Source organism: Heteronotia binoei, chromosome 21 (genome assembly GCF_032191835.1).
Source record: "Heteronotia binoei isolate CCM8104 ecotype False Entrance Well chromosome 21, APGP_CSIRO_Hbin_v1, whole genome shotgun sequence".
In the NCBI taxonomy this organism is placed as follows: Eukaryota; Metazoa; Chordata; class Lepidosauria; order Squamata; family Gekkonidae; genus Heteronotia; species Heteronotia binoei.
The window spans coordinates 174,504,438-174,527,362 of NC_083243.1; the positions used below are offsets into that span (position 1 = coordinate 174,504,438).

Genomic DNA, 22,925 nt, shown 5'->3' on the forward strand with positions numbered 1-22,925 from the left:
GGAAAGGTTATGTAGCTACTCTGCTTGGATCCAGTCCCTTCTAAGACAATATCTTCCCCCCACACACACACACACACTGATTTTATTTATTAGTTATTTAATTCATTTGTATCCTGCCTTTCTCCCCAGTGGGGATCCACAGTGGCTTACATCGTGCCAGTTTGGTGTAGTGGTTAAGTGCGTGGACTCTTACCTGGCAGAACCGGGTTGGATTCCCTACTCCTCCACTTGCACCTGCTGGAATGGCCTTGGGTTAGCCATAGCTCTGGCACAGGCTTTCCTTAAAAGGGCAGCTGCTTTGAGAGCCCTCTCAGCCCCACCCACCTCACAGGGTGTCTGTTGTGGGAGAAGGAGATAAAGGAGATTGTAAGCCGCTCTGAGTCTCTGATTCAGAGAGAAAGGCGAGGTATAAATCTGCAATTCTTCTTCCCCTCCTCCTCTATTTTATCCTCACAACAACCCTGTGAGGTAGGCCAGGCTGAGAGAGTGTAACTGACCAAAGGTCACCCAGCAAGCTTCCATACTGGCACCCTGATCATCCCTTGTTGTCTTATAGCTGTTCTCTCCTTTACTTTTGGAGGAGTGAATGTGTATAAAATTTAGAGGTATGAAGGCCCAGGGGGAAAAATAGAAGCACGTGGACATAAACCTGTTTTCTTCGCATTTTTTTCCTGAGGACTTAAAAAAAATATATCCAATGGAGAAATCTGTAAAATTTTGAGAATGCTGGAAGAAAAACTCCTATGAACCATTTTCTCTTTGGGAATTAATTAAAAGCTTTTTAAAATAATGCTTTTCTCACTAAAAATATATAGTATGAAAAGTATGAAGGCTTTTTCAATTTTGCCAGTTAAAAATTGGAAATTTTTTAGGCAGGAGAGAAAAAACTTCCTGCGAACTATTTTCTTTTTTGAAATTAGTGAAATATTTTTTAAGGTAAGATTTAGCTCAAAATTTGTACTATGAAACATTTTGTCTCAATCTACAGCATTAAATAAGGATAATTCAGGTGTATATTGTAGAACCAGTTAAGATGCTATAATGTGTTTAATAACAATACATTATTTAAAACTTCAGTGCTGTCAGTATTATAAAGTTTATCTTGATACCTAAATATGCTGGTATTCCTACACACTGTGATTATGTTTCTGTCCAAATAATAATCTTTTTGGTTTACTGCAGAATTTGTTTTCTACCTTCAATTTTTATTTCTCCCCCTAGCTTTCAGATACCAACAATTAAAATTTATGCGCTCAGCAGCACTGGGTGCAGTAGTTTGCAGCTCTCTTTCAAAAACTGGGTGTATTTGCAGTTTTTATTAAGGAAAACTTAAAATACTTATACTTAAAATTCCATAAATGTTCCTGATAGTACAATTTTAAATGCTAAGTTATAAATAGTGCATTTTATATTGTTAAAAATCAGCAAAACAAGTTTATGTTTGATAGGAAAGTATTGCATATTTATTGCAATACCGCAATCCCCCCCCCACAAAAAATTAGGGTGTTTTTTTTTAAATCACCCTTTCCCCATGGCTTCAAAATTTCCGGAAATTTTAAAACTTCAGTAGAATCAAATGTCTAATAGGAAACTGCCATTTCATATTGTACAACATATTTGAATTAAATATCAACTTGGCCACTGCACTTTTGGCACACTCCAGCCAAAGCAGAACATGTTTAAATTCCATTAATTTCAGTGGGGTAGATTTAGAATGCACTTCTAAGCAGGGTTATGCCCTTCTAAGTCTCCTGAAGTCAATGGGCAGTTTATAAGTGCTTAAAAATGCACTGTATATCATGCACTTAACCTTCTCATTGAAATAAATGCAACTCAGACTTATTTAACACTGGCTGGCTTGCAGTCTTGTATACATACTAGGAATAAGCCCATTGTGAAGGGCCCTAGAAAGAGCCTCTGGGTGAGTGCTCCCCCCCCCCACCTTTGCTGTCTTCCCACCCACTCAAGTGAAGGCATTCACTCTTCCCCACCTCAAGGGGAACTGATCTCTGCTATCTAGAGAGCTGTCGTAATTCTGAGTGATCTCCAACCCTCACCTGGGGATTGGCAACAGTGGTTCCCCAAGAAGAAAGGCTGATTTGGAGGATGGAGTCTATAGCATTGTTCCTGTCTGAGGGTCCCACCCCTCCTCAAACCCTACCCTCTGGGGGGGCCCACCCTTCAAATCTCCAGGAATTTGCCAACCTGGAGTTGGAAACTGTTAATGCACACTGACTGTCATAGAGGGGCTGCTGCTGAACAGGAGCAAGCAGCCAGGCCTAGTTAAGTAATGCCAGTCAAGTGGCATCAAGTCACCTAGAGGATGCTGTCAGGTCTAGGGCAGCCAACCTCCAAGTGGAACCTGAAGAGCTCTTGGGGTCACAAATGAACTCCAGACTACAGATCTCTCCCCACCCTGGAGAAAATAACTGCTTTGGAAGGTGGATTCTGTGGCATTCTATTCAACTGAGGGCTCACCCTTTACTGTCTATCAACAGCCTCTGGCTAGCAGCTTTCCCAGTGACCCAATCTCCATCTGCCCTGGGAGGAGGCTGATGGGAGGAGGGAGGGAGTGACAGGAAAGAGGCGGCCATCATCACCTCTGAGGAAACACTTAGTGAGGCTGTAGTAGAGTGGCAGCCCTTTCTGAGGTCAGCTGATAGAGAGGCCACAGAGAAGTGTTGAAGATGTGTCTTTCTCTGAGGTCAGACTATTCTGATGGTTTGTTCAGTGCTCCTGGGTCTGCAGTAGGCGAGGGCAGGGGAGTCAGCCAATGGGAACACAGAGGTGGTGACTGATACATGATGGGCCAATGGTTTGTTGAGGGCACCCATCAGCCAATGGGAGCGCTCCATTCAGCCACCACCACTAGGAAATTATTATCTATGATTATAAACCTGGATTGTTTTGGATCCAGAATTCAAAGGGCTTTGGTGCTTTCTTGGCCATGGCAACTGCTTCACTAGCCCCTACTTTTACTAAAGTGTGGCTCAAGAGAATCCAGCAGACCACAGGAGTTCAGACTAGAATAAAATGTCAGTGCTCTTAATGCAACTGTAACAACAAATACACCAGGGCCAATAAACATTTTAGTGAGTGAGGGGGAATGATTATGAACTCAACACAATGCCGATTGAACTGTATAGCCCTGAATATTCCCTTCTGGCTTATGTCACGAAGTCTCCTAAAGGTTAAAGGAAAAAAGAAAGTCCTAAAATGAAAGGCACCATGGTGAACGTGTTCTCTATGTTGAAAGATGAGATCCTGGGGGGGGGGGGGCACATACCGACCTATGACAACAGTTTATTAACTACAGCAGCATCAATGCAATAATCAGGAAAACTATGGCAGGAGGATGTAAAGGTGATAGTGGGGAAAGATAACTGCCACAGGGGAGCAGGAGGAGAGGCAATGACAAGGGGCTTCAAGGGTCTAGAAGTGCAGTGGGGGCTTTGGATGGAAAGGGCTATGATTCCAGGGTTTAGGGGTTATGATGAAGGGGCTTGGGAGGGGTTTACTGGTGCACTGGAATCAATGGTGTAGAGGCTGAAGGTTTAGTGTGGCGTTATGACTGGGAGGGGTATAGAAGGAAATGATGGTCCCAGCACAATGGCCCTGCACCCCATTCCACGGCCCCACGGCTACTTACACGTGCAGGGAGAGGGCACGGCCCCGGTACAAGCTGAAGGCACTGCCGTAGGGGTCGCTCCCCAGAGACAGGCTGTCCTCGGACCCCGGGGCCACGCCAATCAGCTCCGCCCGTGATGCCCGCACCAGCGGCTCCACCCCCAGGTGCCGGGCCTCGGCAGGTGCTTGCCTTGGAATGCTGGGGTGCAGGTAGGGTCCCCTCACCATGGGGCCAGCATCTGGATTCTTCTCCAACACCGTAGTCTGGCTCCCTGACCAACTGGAGTGCTCATCTGTCTGAGACAGGCCTGGCACCGAGGTTGGAGTTGTCTTCATGGAGGCATCCACCAGAGTGTCCGACTCCCCTGGCAAAAACACAAGCAGGGATTGATTGAGGGGGCTGGACCTGCCTCTTCCCCATGTCCCAGGGCAGGGTTGTGCACTAGAACTGAGAGATATTGATGGGTGGAGAAGCAGGACTGATAGCACAGTGCTGATTGTAGGATTAGGGGAGCTATAAGAAGCATTCCACCTCATGGAAAGACAGTTCTCAGAACAACCTCTTCTGTTCTACAATTTTATAGATATGACTTACTTCTGGAGGCTGTAAAATACCTGTTTCTTGGAGCATGCAGTGCCTCTGCGTATATCATGTCTAAATGTAAGGTCATGCTCTTCGGGTGCTAAGAATATGGATTTTGCTCTCCACTGGGGATTCATCAGCAGGAAACGACAAGGAGAAGGAACAAAGGCCTGAGTGCCTCAGCCATCAATATAAGGCAACTTGATCATAGACAAGGATAATTCTATAAGGCACAAGGTCAGGCAGCTGCAAGCAGCAATACGGAAGATCCATAATTTCTCATTAAAATCTATATCAGCACACTACAATCGAAGTTGCGCTTACCCTTGCAATGACCCTGTAAGGTAGGTTACTATGAGACAAGCAACATGTTATATGGGAAATACCTCACAGTGCAATTGTGCCTGTCAGTGAACTTAGAAGGGTGCAGCTCTGTTCACTTTTTAAATAATCAGAGGCTTACTTATTAAATGAAAGCTGTGAATTTTGGGGACCTGCTTGACCTACCATTACAGCAGTGTGTGTCTGCGTGTGTGAATGCCTTTTTTTTTTTTTTTAAAATGCAGCCATGATATTGATATAATGATAGAAGCATGTGCAAAAAAATAAAGGGGGGCTGCTGTGATACCACCAATAACAGCACCCTCTTTTGAACATCCTGATTATTTAAGGCACATACAAAAGAAAAAAAAAACCTGACTCTATAACTGTGAAATTGCAGAAGTAGGACAGAAGAACCCTGCCCAAACCAATTTCAACACTTATGGATTGACTGCCAGCAAAATCAGGAATAAGTTAAGAGTACAGAAAAGCCCCCGGTTTATAGAGAATAGCTTGCCCCAGACTACATACCAAATCTACTGCAGAGCAGAAGTAGAACTCAATAGAATAAAATCTCTATCCTCTGAACCAAAGTCAGCAGCAGGCACTAAACAAAGGCCGTTTTCCCACTGACCTTACTCCGGAGCGACGTCCCTCTTCACCGCGCAGCGTCTGCGCGGATTTCCCACCAACTGCTGCGCACGACCACGAAGAGCCGCGGCTTTTGCGTCACAGATGTAAACTGGTTTTTAGCGGTTTACATCTGCGGCGCAAAAGCCGCGGCACTTCCTAGTTCTGCGCAGCAGTTGGTGGGAAATCCGCGGAGACACTGCACAGTGAAGAGGGACGTCACTCCGGAGTAAGGTCAGTGGGAAAACGGCCAAAGTCTAATTTGGCATTCTTTTGCCTAGCTTGGAAAATGGAGCAAATGGTATGAGGATGATCAAAAAGTACGGAGAACCCCTCCAATCATGGAAAACCAAGGAAGAGAATTCTACAACTGTGGGGCAGTCACCAAGACTGCCTCTCTGTGGGCTCTTCTTGCTCAGACCTGGTGCAAGGACAGACAGCCAAGAGAATGCTTTCCCCTGACACAGAAAGGCAATTTCTGGAGCATCTCTAACCAGGGTACCCTAAACAAGGCAAACATCTGGCACCCCACCCTGCACTGATAAAGTCACCAAGTCACATAGGGAGGCACCCAAGATGCCGCTTCCCATGGCCTCCCAAAGAGCTGAGGGGCTACTGCTGGAGCCACCAGTCGGTGCGGCTGCCAGAGACACTTTCTTCGGGCCCCTAACTTAGACTCCGCCCCCCTGGATGCCCACGCCACAGCAACACTCAGGCTTCAGTGCAAGTCCAGTCAGGCACCTTATTAAGACCAACCAAGTTTTATTCACAGCCAGTTTGGTGTAGTGGTTAAGTGTGCAGACTCTTATCTGGGAGAACCGGGTTTGATTCCCCACTCCTCCACTTGCACCTGCTGGCATGGCCTTGGGTCAGCCATAGCTCTGGCAGAGGTTGTCCTTGAAAGGGCAGCTGCTGTGAGAGCCCTCTCCAGCCCCACCCACCTCACAGGGTGTCTGTTGTGGGGGAGGAAGGTAAAGGAGATTGTGAGCCGCTCTGAGACTCTTTGGAGTGGAGGGCGGGATATATATCCAATATCTTCATCTACCTCACAGGGTGTCTGTTGTGGGGGAGGAAGGGAAAGGAGATTGTGAGCCGCTCTGAGACACTTCGGAGTGGAGGGCGGGATATAAATCCAATATCTTCATCTACCTCACAGGGTGTCTATTGTGGGGGAAGAAGGTAAAGGAGATTGTGAGCCGCTCTGAGGCTCTTCGGAGCGGAGGGTGGGATATAAATCCAATATCTTCATCTACCTCACAGGGTGTCTGTTGTGGGGGAGGAAGGTAAAGGAGATTGTGAGCCGCTCTGAGACTCTTCGGAGTGGAGGGTGGGATATAAATCTAATATCATCTTCTTCTTCTTCTTATTCAAGGCAAGAGCTTTCATGGGCAAGCACACTTCTTTTTATCTGAAGGGATTTTTATTTTTATCTTTGTGATGTCACTGTGTGACATCATTTTGGGCCCCCTGGCCTCCACCACTTTCCTTACGCCCTCCCCCCTTTCCCCACCTTAAAGTTTTCTGGCTACGGGCCGGTGTTCACTACATGTCAAAGTAATATAAGCAAAGCCTAGTCCCTAGTAGTCACTTAGGCTGTAGTTCTGCCCAACACTCACTTCGAACTGTGGTCCCTGTTAAAATCCTAATGGGTGATTTGGACGGTGTGATCTGCTGCATACTTTGTCCATTTGGTTTGTCACTCTGGGGAAGGCATTTTAAGGCCATTAGGATGACTGTGCACTTAAGGGAGCCAAGGTGGGGAGGCTGGTTAAAGACTGTAGCTTTTCAGTTTTATTCTTGTAGAATCCCAATGACCTTTATGCTTTGCTGAGCCTTTCTCTGATAACAAGGTTCTGCCTTTGTTAAATTAATGTGCTGTGCCAGTTAATATGTGCCAGCTTTCACGAGAGGATTCTGTGAAGTTGGCTGTGTCTCTGGGGAACAGTCATTCTCATGCTCCAGTGGTGGTTGTTGACAACTGGGAAGCTCCTAGGACAGCACTCCAAGAAAGCTGGGCACCCTCACCCAGAAGAGATAGGAGCCATGCTAGTGTTGGCACCCTCACCCAGAGCCATGCTAGTGTTGGCACCCTCACCCAGAGCCATGCTAGTGTTGCAGGCACAGGCTACCTTTGTCACAGGAACTCAAGGAACTCAAGGAAGATGGAGACCATTATGAGGCAGGAGGACCAGGACATCAGGGAAATGCTTGGGAAACCTTGCCAGATCCTCCTCCCCTGCAAGGATGCTGACCTAAGCCCAATTATGTACTGACTCTTCTAAGCCTGGGAAACATGTAAACATAGTATTGGTCAGAAAGCACCTTGGGTGTGAAAAGCGTTGATTTTGTATGCAAGCTGAAATTGTGCTATTTCCTGGCATAGTGTTTTCTGGGAAGAAGAACTAGTTAGACAAAGAGTCATAAATTAGCCATGTAGCCAATGAGATGCCGTTAGCCATGCTAGTGAGCTAAGTTTTATTTCTTTTAATCCCAAGTGCCTTTTTCCTGATGTTTCATGCTAGCAAACTTTATTTCTTTTGATAAGCAATTGTCTTTGACTCCTTTATGCAAACTCCTCGCCTCTAATTTAGACGAATCTCCAACAGAGACTGGAGAAACTGGATGGTTTGATGGAGTCTGTGGCATGAGACCCTACTGAGGTCCCTGTCCTCTCCAGGCTCCACCCCTAAATCTCCAGGAGTTTGTCAACCTGGAGCTGGCAACCCTACCCTCCCTAGACTACCAGCAAGGGGGCCTGAAAACCCTACTCCCCTGCCAGGCTTCCACTCACCTGTAGGGGAGCTGTAGGTTGTCTCATCCTGGAGTTGGCTGCGTTGGGTCACCTGTGTGCTGCTGGCGTCTTCCTCTCCTGTCTCCGAGTCTGAAGTGAGAAGAGAGAAGAGTGAAGAGGGGTCCTTGCTGAACACATCGTAGCCCAGATTATCATCTAAGGGTTCATGCCCATTCATTACAAACATACAGAAGAGCCACAGACTCAATGTGACTTACAAGTCCTGAGGAGAATCTCAGAAAATTCAACTCTCATCATAAAAAAAATGTACTTCTCCAGCCCACACAGCTATGCAGATAACCAATTGATCCAAGTTGTTGAATCAACAGTTGACTCAAGAGGCCGCAGGTAGTAATCATGAGAACTCTTACATTTCATTGTATTCTCTGATTTCATGATTACCAAGCCCATTTCAGGAAACCAATTTAGGATTCATCTGGGCTAAGGAATAAGATGGAATGGGGCTAGCCCACGTATATGGAAGTCTCAACAGGCAAACAGTTAACTAGTTGCACTTCTCAGTGTGACGGGCATTTCTTCTCAAAAACAAACAAAAAAAGAGTAAAGGTAGTCCCCTGTGCAAGCACGAGCTGTTTCCAACTCTGGGGTGACACCGCATCACAACGTTTTCACGGCAGACTTTTTACGGGGTGGTTTGCCACTGCCTTCCACAGTCATCTATGCTTCCCCCGCCCCCTCACTGCAAGCTAGGTACTCATTTTACCAACCTCGGAAGGATGGAAGGCTGAGTCAACCTTGAGCTGGCTACCTGAACCCAGCTTCCACCAGGATGAAACTCAGGTTGTGAGCAGAGTTTGGATTGCAGCACTGCAGCTTACCACTCCACCGCCCTTCCCAGGTCCATTTTTTAATTCGCGGAGCAGCTCTGCAGTTTAGTGGGCAGATGGGCCTGGGCCCAGTGATGGCCAGGCAGGAAAGAGCTGGTGAATTTGGCTTCACTGGCCCCATGCCCCAGGTTTGGCCCTCTCTCTGGCCCTCCTGAGAATGGCCAGTGAACCTGGACTGCCACAGCCACTACCAGGGTGGGAAGGTCTCTCTCAGGGCTGGCAGAGGGAAGGGAGGAGTACAGTCCTGACCCCCGTGCCAGCAGCTCTATGTGGTGGACACCCCAGCTTTCCTGCCTCTCCTCGCTTCTCCGCATCTGTCTTGTTTGTGTCTTTGTTTCCAGTCAGAGGAAGAAGAGCTCGATGGTTGGGGATCCATTTGCAAAGACTCAAATGTAGTTTCTCAACCCACCCAAATTAAAAGAATGCTCAATAAACACCTGGGAGGGTTGTGTTCGTAAGGGTAGCCCCACAAGGTGAGGCACCCTGCTTGGGGGATGGTCAGCAGTGGGACACCAAGGCAGCGAAGGCCAAGATGCACAGCTCTCACTGTCCCCGGAAACCAGCCCAGCCAGCCTCATATTGCCCCCCGCTGTCATTCTCATTGACGCCACTCTGTTTTCTCTCTCAGGCTGGCAGACTGCAAGGCCAGGCGCTGTCTCAGGATCTAGCAGCCCCCCCGCCCCCGTGCCTCAGTCCCACTCTGGGGCTGGTGGAGGGATGGAGACTGGCTTACCTAGGCCAAGTCTGGCCAGGGAATCTTGCCTGGAACTGAAGCAGGCCAGGGGCGGCCACTAAACCTTGCAGTCTCAGGATCCACCACAACATGCCACCCGCGATCTGTATCACAGTCATGTGGGTGGCATCCAATTCATTGCCCCTGGAATGCTGGCACCCCAGGCAATTGCCTAATTTGTCTAGCGGGCGGTCCGGCCCTGACAGTAAGTCTGGTAAGTCTGAAGTTTTGGCAAGTAAGAGACTCAATACAAAGACTGACATCACTTTCAAAATTGTAAATTCATTTCATGAAAGATCACTTCAAAGACGGCTTTTCAATCTTATTCTTGATGAAGGGGCAGCAGAAATAATTTTGCACACAGATGTAAGGTGGCCAAGTAGGCACAAATTTCTACAAAGATTGTGATTTGCTGAATGAAATAAGAAGGTTTTTGAAGGAGAGGGGAGATGACAAAGCAGAGTTGGAAGATGAGGAGTGGTTATGTGATCTGGCATTTCTCGCTGACTTTACAGGCGAACTAAGTGATATGAACATTGAACTACAAGGTAAAAACAAATGCATTGACGAGATGATGAATACAGTTTCATCCTACAAGAGCAAATTTGAGCTAATGATAACTGACCTTGCAAACAACACTTTTGATCATTTTCCTAATTCGCTGGACCATCTGGGACACTATCCAAATTTTGTTTTTCAGAACGAGAATTATGTGACAGAAATCTGCTCTGTTATCCAGGAATTCGAAAAAAGATTCTGCGACTTCCAAAAAATTGAAAAAGTTGTGGAGTACTTGTCATACCCATTCAAAGCAGATATGGATATTAAGGAAACTACAGCTGCTATCAGTAAAAATTACTCATTGAACAAGGCATCTCTTGAAAACAAAATAGTAACCCTTAAAAATGACATTTTTCTCAAGACCCGTGCTGAGCAAGAATCATTTTGGAAGCTAGTGCCTAGAGACAAATTTCCCAACTTGAGAAGATGCAGTGAAGCTGTACACTCCTGTTTCGGTTCAATTTATTTGTGTGAATCTGCGTTTTCCCATCTGAAAATGAGAGTATACAGCGTTCCAACATGACAGATGAACATCTCCAGGATTCCCTGAGACTGGCCCTCACGCAATATTCATCCAACTTCAAAAAGCTGGTGGATGAAATGCAGGTTCAGACATCTCACATTAAAAGCGGGTGTAGCGCTCAAATTTGAACAGCTGAATATTGATTCGATGCAGGGCTGTTCAGACGAGCATCCAAGAATGCGACTCATTCTGTTGTTGAGCGATCACACATCCAAAACTATCACGCTCTTTTCTTGGAGCATGCGTGATCAGATGTTGATTTCTGGGAGGGGGGGGGCATCCATTGAACATGCGCCCAACTGTTTGGAGGTGGGAAATCAAACAATGCTTCAGAGGCAGGGGGGAAGGGGGAAAATTTCCGGAATTAACATTGTGGATTCAAACCAGGGAACTGCCAGGAATTAATTTCCTAGAAACTGGCAGTGACAATGATATCTGGAAATCCTCCACATTGGAAAAAAAAGATTTTTTTTTCCTGTTCTGAAGAGTGGGATAATGTCCCCCCCCCCTCCGATCCTGTGTTGATTGGAGAAGCAGAAGCGTCACCTCAGATTCCCGGATGATCTGGCAATGCGTATGTCTGCTGGGGCTTTTTTTTAAAAAAAAGGTGGGAGGGGCGGTAAACATTCCAAGGGGCAGTATCCCGCGTGAGCTGTCCAAACAGGAAAAAGCAGATTTTGTGCCGCTGTTTTGAAAAAGGGCCGGACTTTCTGCGCTGTCAAATTAATGCGGCACTGATCCGCAGCAAGTCGGAATGACCCTGGATGACGCTCGATTGCCAGATGTGGATGTCTGAGCGAACACATTTAATCCGTCAGCGAGACGGAGCTGTGTCGCCACTAATGGTACGTCTGGCTGCACCCACTAATTAACAAGAGCGAAGTCTTAAAGATTGCGCAAGATCAGTCTGGATCAATACTTGACCTATATTTAACACAAATTACTCAAAAGTTAAAGAAAGTTATTGACAGTTAAAAAAAGTTATAACAATAAAAATTTAAGAAAAACTGTTCGCAGTTCTTTCTGGATCTTCGTCTCTCTGTTTTGTTTTTGCTTATTTTGCTTACCAGTAAATGACAGACAGTGCATTGTAAATGGGAGGGGGGCACGGTGGAACCCAACTTTGCTAGGTTAAAATCTAATTAGAAACTAATTTGAAACTTAATTTTCATGGTGGTAGATCACCAGCACTTTTGTCCGGAAAAAACAGATCACGACCTGTTCGAAGTTGGACATGCCTGCTATTCACTATGTGCAATTGTGCATGACTTTCCTCCTGTTTTTATAGTTTTACAAAAATAGCCACAGGAGTCTGCAGTGATTGGGAAGAAAGTGCTTAACCCTTTCCTTGCTAGTAATTTCACAGCTCAAAATCCCCTTCCCCACAAACCCATTATTTTCTTCTTCGGCACTCGGAGAGGGCCAATGGGTGGAAAGACAACAGGAAAAGGCTTCAGCACGCTACACCTGCCATCTTCTGCTCCTGATTGCAATTACATGAAAGTTACTGTGCAACTGTGTGTTACATGTAGTTTGCCTCTTGGTACAATGGTAATCTCAGGGACATTTAGTGGAGTCATGATCTGTAGGCAAAGGCAAGGCAAAGAAGGGCCATTATACATCCTCAAGGAGAAACAGGATAATAACAGAAATCAATATGACTGATTCTGCATTAGGGACGTGCCTCTGATTTCCCGCGAGTTGAATTGTGCCGTTTCTGATGCATGGGTTCTGCTTTAGTCTATCATCTGTGCAGCTAGTTATCTCTTGCTCTGATTCAAGATTTCTGAATCCCTGCCATGATTTGCCCATGTTGTGGCTTTCTCCCTTCCCTTAACTGTATTGTCCCGCCCCCTTTCTTTTTTAAAGCATGGTTGCATCCCAACACAACCTACTGGTGGAAATACTACCAATCATTTCCTGATAGAGAATCCTAACAATGTTACCCTCATATGCGTGAGACTACCACAGTGATTGGTCACCAGAGTTACCACCATTGTTTAAAAAAAAAAAAAATTAAACCCCTGGCCTGCCAAAAGGACTCTCTACTACTGCACTTCCCCTTATATCATATGTGCAGCCATGGTGGCTACCCGGCAATTGAGAGCACTTGCATCCTTTCTGTGTTTGAGGTAATCACCCAGATCACGGGACTTGCATAGAAATGTATTATGCATCTATCACAAACACGATGTACAAACAGAAGTACACAATGCCATCAATCCCATAATAGTTTTGGGGGGGCAAAATATGGAAAGGAGCAGCCCCGTAGCTAAGAGTCACAGGCAGAGGGGGCCACAGGGGGCCCGTAGGAGGAGGGCCACGGGGTAAGAGCAAGAAGCTGGCTGGGGGCCACCCCTCTCCCTCCCCGCTCCAGTGTGATTTAAATTGCATGTAAACTCCGATCCCCCTTCTACCTTTCCTGGAGCTCAGCCTGCAGTGACCAACTTCCAATTCCGAAGTTCAAAAGGCTGATTTGTATCTCTGTGCTCTCTCCTCATTTCCCTGCTTTCCTGTGCCCTTCCCCAACCAGGAGCAGCAGAGAATGTCCATGGCTTGTACATGCGGGCTGGGGGAGAGATGTCCTGGCCCTCCTCCCTCCCTCCCACCCCGAAAGGACTCTAGCTGCCCTTGCAGCCTGTGCAGTCTAGGGGCCTCTCCTCTCACCCACCCAAGAACTTACCGTTCAGGGGGAGGGAGGAGCCAAGGCTTGGGGAGAGGGCCCGTAAAATCCACAAGGAGGCTGGGCCGTCTGGGTTCCATGGGGCGCTACGGGCCTGGAAAGAAAGCCTGGATTGCAGCTTTCCAAAAGTAATTAATGTTGTGTTCCAACTTCCAAGAAAAACCTTCACAACAATGCCCAATTTTGCAGTTGTTTTGATGTAGGGTTGCCAAGTCCAATTCAAGAAATAGCTGGGGACTTTGGGGGTGGAGCCAGGAGACTTTGGGGATGGAGCCAGGAGACATTAGGGGTGGAGCCAAGATCAAGGCTGTGACAAGCATCATTGAACTCCAAAGGGAGTTCTGGCCATCACATTTAAAGGGACGGCACACCTTTTCAATTCCTTCCTTCCATAGGAAATAATGAAGCATAGGGGCACCTTCTTTTGGGGCTCATAGAATTGGACCCCTTTGTCCAGTCTTTTTGAAATTTGGGGGGTATTTTGGGGAGAGGCACTAGATGCTATACGGAAAATTTGGTGCCTCTACCCCAAAAAACAGCCCCCCCCAGAGCCCCAGATACCCGCGGATCAATTCTCCATGATTTTCTATGGGAATAAACCTCCCTAGGGAATAACAGAGTTCCCAGCAGACATTTCCCTCCCCTCCCCCCCCCCCCCGCTTTCTGAGGACCCTGAAGCGGGGGGAGGGCCTCCAAACCGGGGGATCCCCTGCCCCCACCTGGGGATTGGCAACCCTATTTTGATGACAACACACACAGGCATTGCTGGAATCAGGCAGCCATAGCCATCATTGCAGTGCAACGCAATCATTGAAAGCCTTTCTAAAAAAGGAAAAAGTGACCCAGTTCAGGTTGAATGTGGTGCTCAGTTTGGTCTTGGGAGAGGAGAAGGCTGATGGGAGGAGCATCTTTTGGGATGCAAATAAACAAAAAGGGCATGAAGGGGGAAGGAATTGGGCAGGAGGGTTAACAGACAAATAGCTGAGTTCTATGCTTCAAAACCCCAAGTTCTGAGCTGAACAAGAACAAGCTTCTGTAAAACTTCTGGGAAAACCTGGGGGAAAGGAGGAAAGAAGAAGGCCCCAAATAATCATGTGGGGAATTGAGCAACAGCTCCAAATAAATGTGGGGGACAATGCTGGGCCAAGCGTTTGCTCAGAATTGGCCGTTGTCTTTCTGGGACCAAGGTTGAGAGACCATCTGAGGCTAAATGAACTGCAGAGCTTTGAGGAGTAAATCTCTTTCTGGCAGGGTGGATCCTGTGGGGTTTTTTTGGGGGGGAAGGGTTGCTTGGCAGTTTTTCTGGCAGTTGTGTTCATTGCCTTCAATTGGCGTCTACTCCAGAACTCAGAAAAGCTTCTACACTGCATTCTTGCTCCACATTTGTTCCCAGACCGTGGGGGTTCTTTTGGGGGCTTTTATATGGCATTGTCAAGCGGTTCTCCACATTTCAGGTTGTCCCTGGCTCTACTGAAGATTTTTCCAAACCTGCTCGGAACATTTTCCCAAAAAAACATCCTATCCAAAGCAGGTTTGGGGAAACTGTAGACAGCAAGGTACAGATTTTCATAGCTCCTCACCTACATCTAGCACCATTTCCCTCACCACTATTTCCTCTTCTCAGTAACCAGCAAGGTTTTTGCCAGTTATTTTTTTTCCCAGAAGTAAATATATTGTTATAGGATCCTAACCATATAGCAATATACCTACTGTCAATTAAAGAAAGAAAAAACAGCAGGCCCGCCAGTGGCTGGAGTGGTCGTGTAAACAGCAAGTGCCAGGATCTATCACAGAGAATATTCTCATGCCAAAGTTCTGTGTCCCTGTGAATGCAGAGGCAATAGCAGCAGCTGGGAGAGCAAGATGGGGATTCTTTCCTGGTTTGGAAGCAAGCACAGCCAGAATATTCTCAGGTGATAAAAGGAGGTAGGTGATGGGAACGGATGGATAGGAAGTGCTCAGCAAGTTGAGAAAAGGCCGGTGAAACAAATATGCAAGGTGAGCTGCAAGCAACTCACAGTGAGCCAGTTTGGTGTAGTGGTTAAGTGTGCAGACTCTTATCTGGGATAACCGGGTTTGATTCCCCACTCCTCCATTTGCACCTGCTGGCATGGCCTTGGGTCAGCCATAGCTCTCCCAGGAGTCGTCCTTAAAGGGCAGCTGCTATGAGAGCCCTCTCCAGCCCCACCCACCTCACAGGGTGTCTGTTGTGGGGGAGGAAGGGAAAGGAGATTGTGAGCCGCTCTGAGCCTCTGTCCTTGAAAAGGCAGCTGCTGTGAGAGCCCTCTCCAGCCCCACCCACCTCACAGGGTGTCTGTTGTGGGGGAGGAAGGGAAAGGAGATTGTGAGCCGCTCTGAGCCTCTGTCCTTGAAAGGGCAGCTGCTGTGAGAGCCCTCTCCAGCCCCACCCACCTCACAGGGTATCTGTTGTGAGGGAGGAAGGGAAAGGAGATTGTGAGCCGCTCTGAGACTCTTTGGAGTGGAGGGCGGGATATAAATCCAATATCTTCTTCTTCTTTAATGTACTATGTTTTTACATGATTTGAAACATTTCTGTGCTCCCTTTGCATCCAAACATGCAGTGGATATCAGATGCTAAAACATTTCAGGATTGAAAACATTTAAAGTGTATATATATACACAATAATTCAATTAAAACATCTAAACAGACAAAGCACTAAAAACCAGGGAAGTGGCCCTTAACAGTTTGGGGGGGTATGCCAAATGTAACAAAAAAGTCTTGCTTGTGAAAGACACCAATAGAGGGAGACAGGGTGGGAGTTCCAAAGTTCCAAAGCCATGATCGAGAAAGCCATCTAGCCTCAGATGGTGGGAGCACCTGAAGCAGGGCCTCCAAAGATGTCCAGAGTGGACTGGGAGATTCATATGGGGAAAGGAGTATCCATACAATTTCTTCCAGAAGGTCCACACACATTCACACAAAAAAACCCCACAACCTAGCATGAGGAGCAATTTTTGGAGCAGAAAAGTTGTCTAGAAAAGAAAATGTTAAGCAGCCTTTCCTTCACTGTTTATCTGCTGACACTCACAAGCTAGGAAAAGCACGTACATAACTGAGTCATCTTGCTAATAATCAGCAATAGTGTCATCCAAATAAACGGTAAGTATTGCAAGGAGATAAAAATTGTTCCCATCATAAAATTGTGCACGGAAGCTGTTGGAAAGGGAAAATCGCCATGCCGTATGGTCACATATAGAATTGTAGATTATCATACACAGAAACTTCTCCTTACCACTCTGCCCCAAAGGCTTCCACACATAACACTTCTAGTAGATAATGACCACAGGTGAAGGTTATGGCACATCAGAAAGCAGCAATAGGGTTGTCAGCTCCCCGTAGGGAAATGACTGGATATGTTGGAGATGCAGCTTGAGAAAGGTGGGATTTGGGGTGGAAGAAGCTTCAGAGGGCTATAATGCCACAGAGTCCACCTTCCAAAGCAGCCACTTTCTCCAGGTGAATTGCTTTCTGTCACCTGGAGATCAGTTGTAATAGTGGAAGATAATCAGCCAACACCTGGAGGTTGGCAACCCTTAGCAGCAAGACTATGACGATGGAAAGAACTGGGGAACATGGAAGTAGGATGATGAACAAACAGAGCCAGGGAAGAGAAACAATAGCCAGCATTATTCCTACCGTAACTTTGTTTTCTGCAGGAGCGGAAAACTTCGCTTCCATAGGGGCAGCAAGAGAGAGAGACACACGTCAACAAAATGTTATTGCCCAAACCAGTCCACACCCATGAATACCCAAAAATATGATGCTGGGGAAGGGAGCTTTAATATGGCGTACATTCACATGTGGAGGAAAGTGAGGATTCACACACACACACACACACACACACGACAAGGAAAGACCCAGGGAGAAAAGATGCAGGAATACAGCCATTGAACCATAAGGTTCAGCATAGGAGGAGATGTGGTGATAGGCTCATTCTGAGCAAAACAAACCAGTGAAACCAATGAGCTCCAGAGCCAAATGCTGGGTGGTCTGTGACAAGACAATTTACCAATAACCAGTGAGTGTTTTTGAGAGCTTCCCTCAAGATTACCACCATTTTCCCTTCTTCTACAAGAGACACCTCTGGTACGTTCCTTTACCCGATGCAGAGGCCTCTGGCTAAGCACCAGCATTATGTAAAGAATACTGAATCTAAACCACTAGACAGTGAAGATGTTAAGTTATTGTATAATTTTAATTCTGTACCTTGGTTTCTTATGTTATGTACCCAATTCTACCTTAATATTTATTTTATACAGCTTAATAGAAACTTCTCCATGAAGGAAGGATGGCTAATTAATGACAAATGTTTTCTGTTTACATAGTAACTGAGTTTTAAAGCTATTTAATCATGGTCTTAACTTGATGCTAATACTTTAATGTCTGTGTTATATAACTGCTTGGAACTTTTCATTTTACTTTTCTATAAAACAGCGCTCTCACATTTACCCAGTTACTGAGAATGTTAAATTTTGTACATGGGTCAACCATTTTCTTGGTTCCATCTTTCACTTAAGTTCTGACTAATAAAAAAACAATCAGTTAACCCCCTCACTACTCCCCTCCCATGTATAGCACTCACTGCCATCCTATATAAAGTGAATCTAACGGTACAGTCCCAAACAGATTTAAACTCTTCTAAGCTAATTGGCATCAGAGGACTTTGAAGAGTGTTAACTCTGTTTTAGGATTGCACTACTGCCTTCTGATATCTGTTTTTCCCTCTTCATCTGAGGTGCAGCATATTTCAAGAAAATATGCACTGTCAATAGCATAGTACACAGATTATCTTCCATTTCGACTTCCTCCAGTACAGTTACCATAGTCCCCAGAAGATGGATTTTCTTTCACTTAAGAGCTAGCAGCAGGCCACCTTTGAAAAGGCACAGTTTCTCTCATAATTGCCTCGCCACAGGAGAAACTGCACTGGCAAAACATTAGCACATAAAGGGACACAAGCCTCAGCCTCTTTGGGAATACAGTCATCCTTTTCTATGCTGTATAAATTAAGTTCTAAATTCTGTAAACTAATCACGCATGGGGCTCATTTGTGCACATACACACATCTGTCCTATAGCATGGATGTATGGGAGCATAGTGCTATGGGTCATGCAATTTGCATGCCTTTAACCACAGTGGGACTCATCCTTCAATGGTCTGCTGTACCCCAACTGTGTTATCTTTGTTTCAGGGGATGGCATGAGGTAAGAAGGGGCAGAAGTAATGCAACGCACCATGCGTGAAGCGCCCAAAACGCCGTGAGTGGCCACTTTTCTGCAAGGAAAAAGAAAAGAGTGTTACCTCAGGATGGGTAGATTGAGATGGAGGCATATACCAGAAAGAAGGGGCCTACAGTGTATAGTAGCCAATCTCTGTGGGAACTGCTGCCCTAGCAGAAGGGCAACATCAAAGTAAAGTCCATCCAAAAACGAAGAGCTGGTTCTGCTTCCAAACTGCCATCAGGGTAGGTGCTACAATAGCACAGAACGCTCCTCCAGGACAGACACCAGACAGCCAAGCACAGGATCATGAGTAGGCTTAGAGGGAAAATCTCAAATGGTAGAGCTGGAATGTCTGTCACTCTTGCAGGACATGATGTCATGTATTGCCCAGGTAAACCAGATTGAGTCCTTTTGATGTGAGTCAATTCCTAGACGGATCTCAAACACACACACACTCATTGGAAAAATAGTGGTCTGCTCATTAAATCCTGGAAAGCTGCGAACTATGAGGATAACTCCAAACCACATTTGGGCACCCACCCAGACAGCCACATCTGACAATCCCTCCCCCCCCCCCGCCCCGACAAATTGATAGCCCAGATACCACCAACACAGGATGCATCTCTCCCATGAAGATGTGGTGGTTCTATACTCACACTGTCCTATAAACTCATACTTGGAGAAACCATGAAATAGTCACAATCTGCAAGACTGCCACTAATAAGAGATCTCCATACTTTATAGGCAGACCTCATCTAATGTGGCTCCCAGCAGGAACCTAACCATTCAGACTCCCTGTGGGAAAAGGTTACCAGCACATGAATTCAACTATACCTAACACAGTTTACTCCCCCAGGGGATGAACCAGTCATGCCTTATGGAGAAGAATGGCAGTTCTTTCTGTCCAGGATCTGGTAATACAGTTAAATTTATGTGCTTATACTCATATGTACAAGGCATGTGTGTGCACGCATACAGAGAGAGAAAGAAGCTCAAAAAGCCACCCACTCCTCACCCCCAGCTTTCCTGCTGTTCCCTTGCCCAGAAAATCTGTTTCAACAGCCAGATTTTCTACAGTGCCAAATATAAGGCTGGTTGCATGGTGAAACACATATGCACACACACTGTACAGCAGTAAATCCAGATGAGTGACAGCATTGTTCTGTGATGACAAACAATAGAATACAGGGTGAGGCACAATGCTGGCTTAACAGAGAGGGGGCCACACACCCCACCTAGTGCCTGGTTCTCTTTTGCACTGGATGCCTTTGCTGGGAGGGACAATCTGAGCCCTGAAGAAGCAAATGCTCTGCACTGCATGTGATCTGCCACAGGTGGATTTGTATTCTGATCAAGACTGCTTGCCCCGTGACGTTGGTCTGGCTGGAAGCCCACTTGCCAGGATGACATATGAACAGATTAGATATGCTGTCAATGGATAATTCCTCCATTAAGAAATGAAAATGCAATCAAGGCCATTAACGGGTACCTGGCTGGCATCCCTCTGAGGCATGCTGATAGCAGCGGGCAAGCACCAGCTCCAAGAGCACAAAGCTGCTTTTCCACTCAGAAAATAGCGACGGGTTAGGGATGGATTTAATGGTGAGTGTGACCGCGGCCAGAGAATGGCACGGGCAAGAAAATTAGCCTCTAAGCAAACAAAAAAACCAGACAGGGCAGGAACGACCCAAAGCCTCTGATGGCCAGCCCACCAGAACTGCTGCTCAATAGGATGACTGGGGTGGGTGGGTGCAGATAAAGCATGGTTGACTGGGGTGGGTGGGTGCAGATAAAGCATGGTTAGGAGAGAGAAGTGCAAAACACAATAGTGGGTTTGACCTTATAGGGCAGCAGGTGCCATAACTAAAGAGCTGGAGATAGTTTTGAGGCATATCCCTCCTAAGTTTTAGGTTTATTAGATTTATATCCCGCCCTCCCCACCGAAGCAGGCTCAGGGGTGGCTCACAACCCATAAATCACAATACACATAAATTAACACAATATACATAAATTAACATATTCCTACCCAGCAATCGGTAGTAGGGGCTCAATTATTTAATTTTATTTATTTATACTCCGCCCTATCCTGCAAGCGCCCTATCCCGCAAGCTCTCAATTATTCATTTAAAATACGTCTATCCTGCACTCTCCAGTCTGCCTGAGAACAGCCTTGTCTGGGGCCTTTCCAGAGTTCCAGGGTTGCCATCAGCCAGGCTCCATCATTCTTTGCCAGGTTCCATTTATGCACTGTCTTTCTTATAGATAGAAAGGGGAAAGGAGTACAGCCCTCTCTAAGTATGTGTAAACCAAGCCCTTCACTGCCTGCCTGATTGCCACTCACACTACTAAGTTCGTGTACTTTCACATAACATAAAGATATGAAAAGAGAGTCCATCTGGTCCCATTTTCTGTCTTCCACAATAGTCAGCCAGACATTTCTGGGAAGCTCACAAGCAAGATGGAAGGCCCTCCACAGTTTATCCTCAGCAACTGTATCTCTTCTTCTAATCCATACTGGCAGGCATCAAGGTTGGCACAACAGCCCAATGTAGTAATCCAGTTCAATCCCACCCTTCTTCTAAGCAGCTCACCCGCACATATGTTTCTCACCTCATTAGCTCAGGTGTCATTTCCGGCTCCCTCTCTCTCTCCATTTCATCCTCACAACAATCCTGTACAGTAGGTTAGACTGAGCAGCGGTGACTGGCCTAAAGTCTCCCAGTAGTGAGTGTCATGGCTAAACGGGGATTTGAAGCCATTCCTCGGATCCCAGTTCCACCCTCTAACCACTACACCCGCTGGCTTTGAAGAAGGTGCAAGCCATGATGGGGAACCATGTTGTGGACTGAAAAGTGCTGAGGTGATGCAGTGGGAGGGCATGTCCTACAAAGTCTGTTTTCCTGCTATTATCCCCCCCCCACCATCAGTTACAGCAGGGAGCCTCTCTCCCTGGTGGGAGGCCCCTGAGTGACGTCCACGCCACGAGGAGCAAAGCTCCTGCCAGGGACTGACGGGTAGAGCTGGATGACGCAGAGGTGCTCAGCTTCCGTGACCACCAGGCTCTGGGCTTGGGAGGGGAATGGAAGCCACCACCACCCCCCTCACCACCACCACCACCACATCTCCTTGGGTATATTTGGTGAAGGGGCTTGCTCTCCACAGCTTGCATTTCCAAACTCCTCCATACACCCCTTCCCCTACTCCTACCTGAGCCCCTCTCTTCCGGGCAGCGGTGCCAGCTGCCTGTTGAGGAATGGGCACAGAACCGCTCTCTTGCACCTCCCTCAGGTGCGCACACCTTGCATGTGACACTCCGTCCCCCTTCCCACCATGGCGGACCTCCTGGGGGGGCCAAGGCCACTCTCTCAGCAGGGGGCACCTGGAGGGAGGGGTTTTGGCCCCGGTGCCCTGCGTCCTCCCTGAGGGGTGCTGCGTCCATCCCTGAGGGGTGCTGGCCATCCCCCGCCCTAAGGGGTGCTGGCCATCCCATTGGGGCTTCCCTCTCACGCACCCTGCCCCTTCCTTCTCCCCCCCCCCCCGGCCTGGATCCGTTACCTGGAGACGCTTCTTCACCCAGATCTTCTTCATGTCCCCCCCCGCGTCACACTGGGCGCCCACCCACCCGCCCGAAGGTCAGCGCGAGGAGAAGGAGGCGGCGGGGCTGGGCCCGGAGCGCAAGGGCGGCGGGCGCAGCAGAAGCATCCTCCGAGCCAGCGGCGGCCTCTCGCGCCTCTTCTCCTCCAGCTGAACCCGCTTGTGGAGCTGCCAGTCAGCCCGGAGCCTCCGCCCGCCCGAGACAATGACAGCGCAGGCGGCGAGGAGGGGGGTGCTGGGAGGAAGGAGGGGCCGCGCACAGGGAGGGGTCGGAAGGAGGAGCCGGGGAGGGCTAAAGAGAGGCCCAAGGAATCGGGGGGAGCCGGGCGGAGCCTTCCAAGAAGGAGCAAGACGTGCCCCACGCATTCCAGCCACAGCCTCCAGGACGGGACTCGGGTCTTGGCGAGGGGCCACTGGCACTCCTCTGGCGTTGGCCGCTTCTTTCTTGCTACTTCAACAGTCTCTCGCTGGAACAAAACTCTTGTCCTGAGAGGTTAGGTCTACGGATATTACCCCTTGGCAGTTCAACAGAGCCTCCATGTTAAGGGGCGCTGTATCCCAAGGACAAAACAAACAAGGAAGGGCAGTTGCCTTCTTGCCCTGCTCGTGAGTTTCCCACAGGCTGGCTATTACTAGAGACTGGATGCTGGACTGTTCCTCCAGGGGTGGCCAACGGTAGCTCTCCAGATGTTTTTTTTTTTGCCTACAACTCCCATCAGCCCCAGCCAGCATGGCCAACGGCTGGGGCTGATGGGAGTTGTAGGCAAAAAAACCATCTGGAGAGCTA

At 47.5% G+C, this 22,925-nt stretch overlaps 1 protein-coding gene across 3 annotated transcripts in view; it reads right to left on the bottom strand.

The window, feature by feature from the left end:
• Window positions 1-22,925, bottom strand: part of SPEG (striated muscle enriched protein kinase) — a 171,270-nt gene that overhangs the window by 100,107 nt on the left and 48,238 nt on the right. Inside the window, exons 1-5 of one of the 3 annotated variants that reach the window (XM_060261606.1) lie at window positions 22,100-22,139; window positions 18,557-18,596; window positions 16,959-16,988; window positions 7,953-8,042; window positions 3,650-3,992 (exon numbers count right to left, since the gene is read on the bottom strand). In XM_060261606.1, coding sequence (XP_060117589.1) covers window positions 3,650-3,992; window positions 7,953-8,042; window positions 16,959-16,988; window positions 18,557-18,596; window positions 22,100-22,132 — 536 coding nt within the window. In that variant the 5' untranslated portion in view covers window positions 22,133-22,139. Of the gene's footprint in view, window positions 1-3,649; window positions 3,993-7,952; window positions 8,043-16,958; window positions 16,989-18,556; window positions 18,597-22,099; window positions 22,144-22,925 lie in introns of those variants that run through there. The other 2 variants (XM_060261609.1, XM_060261605.1) reach the window with 2 other exon arrangements.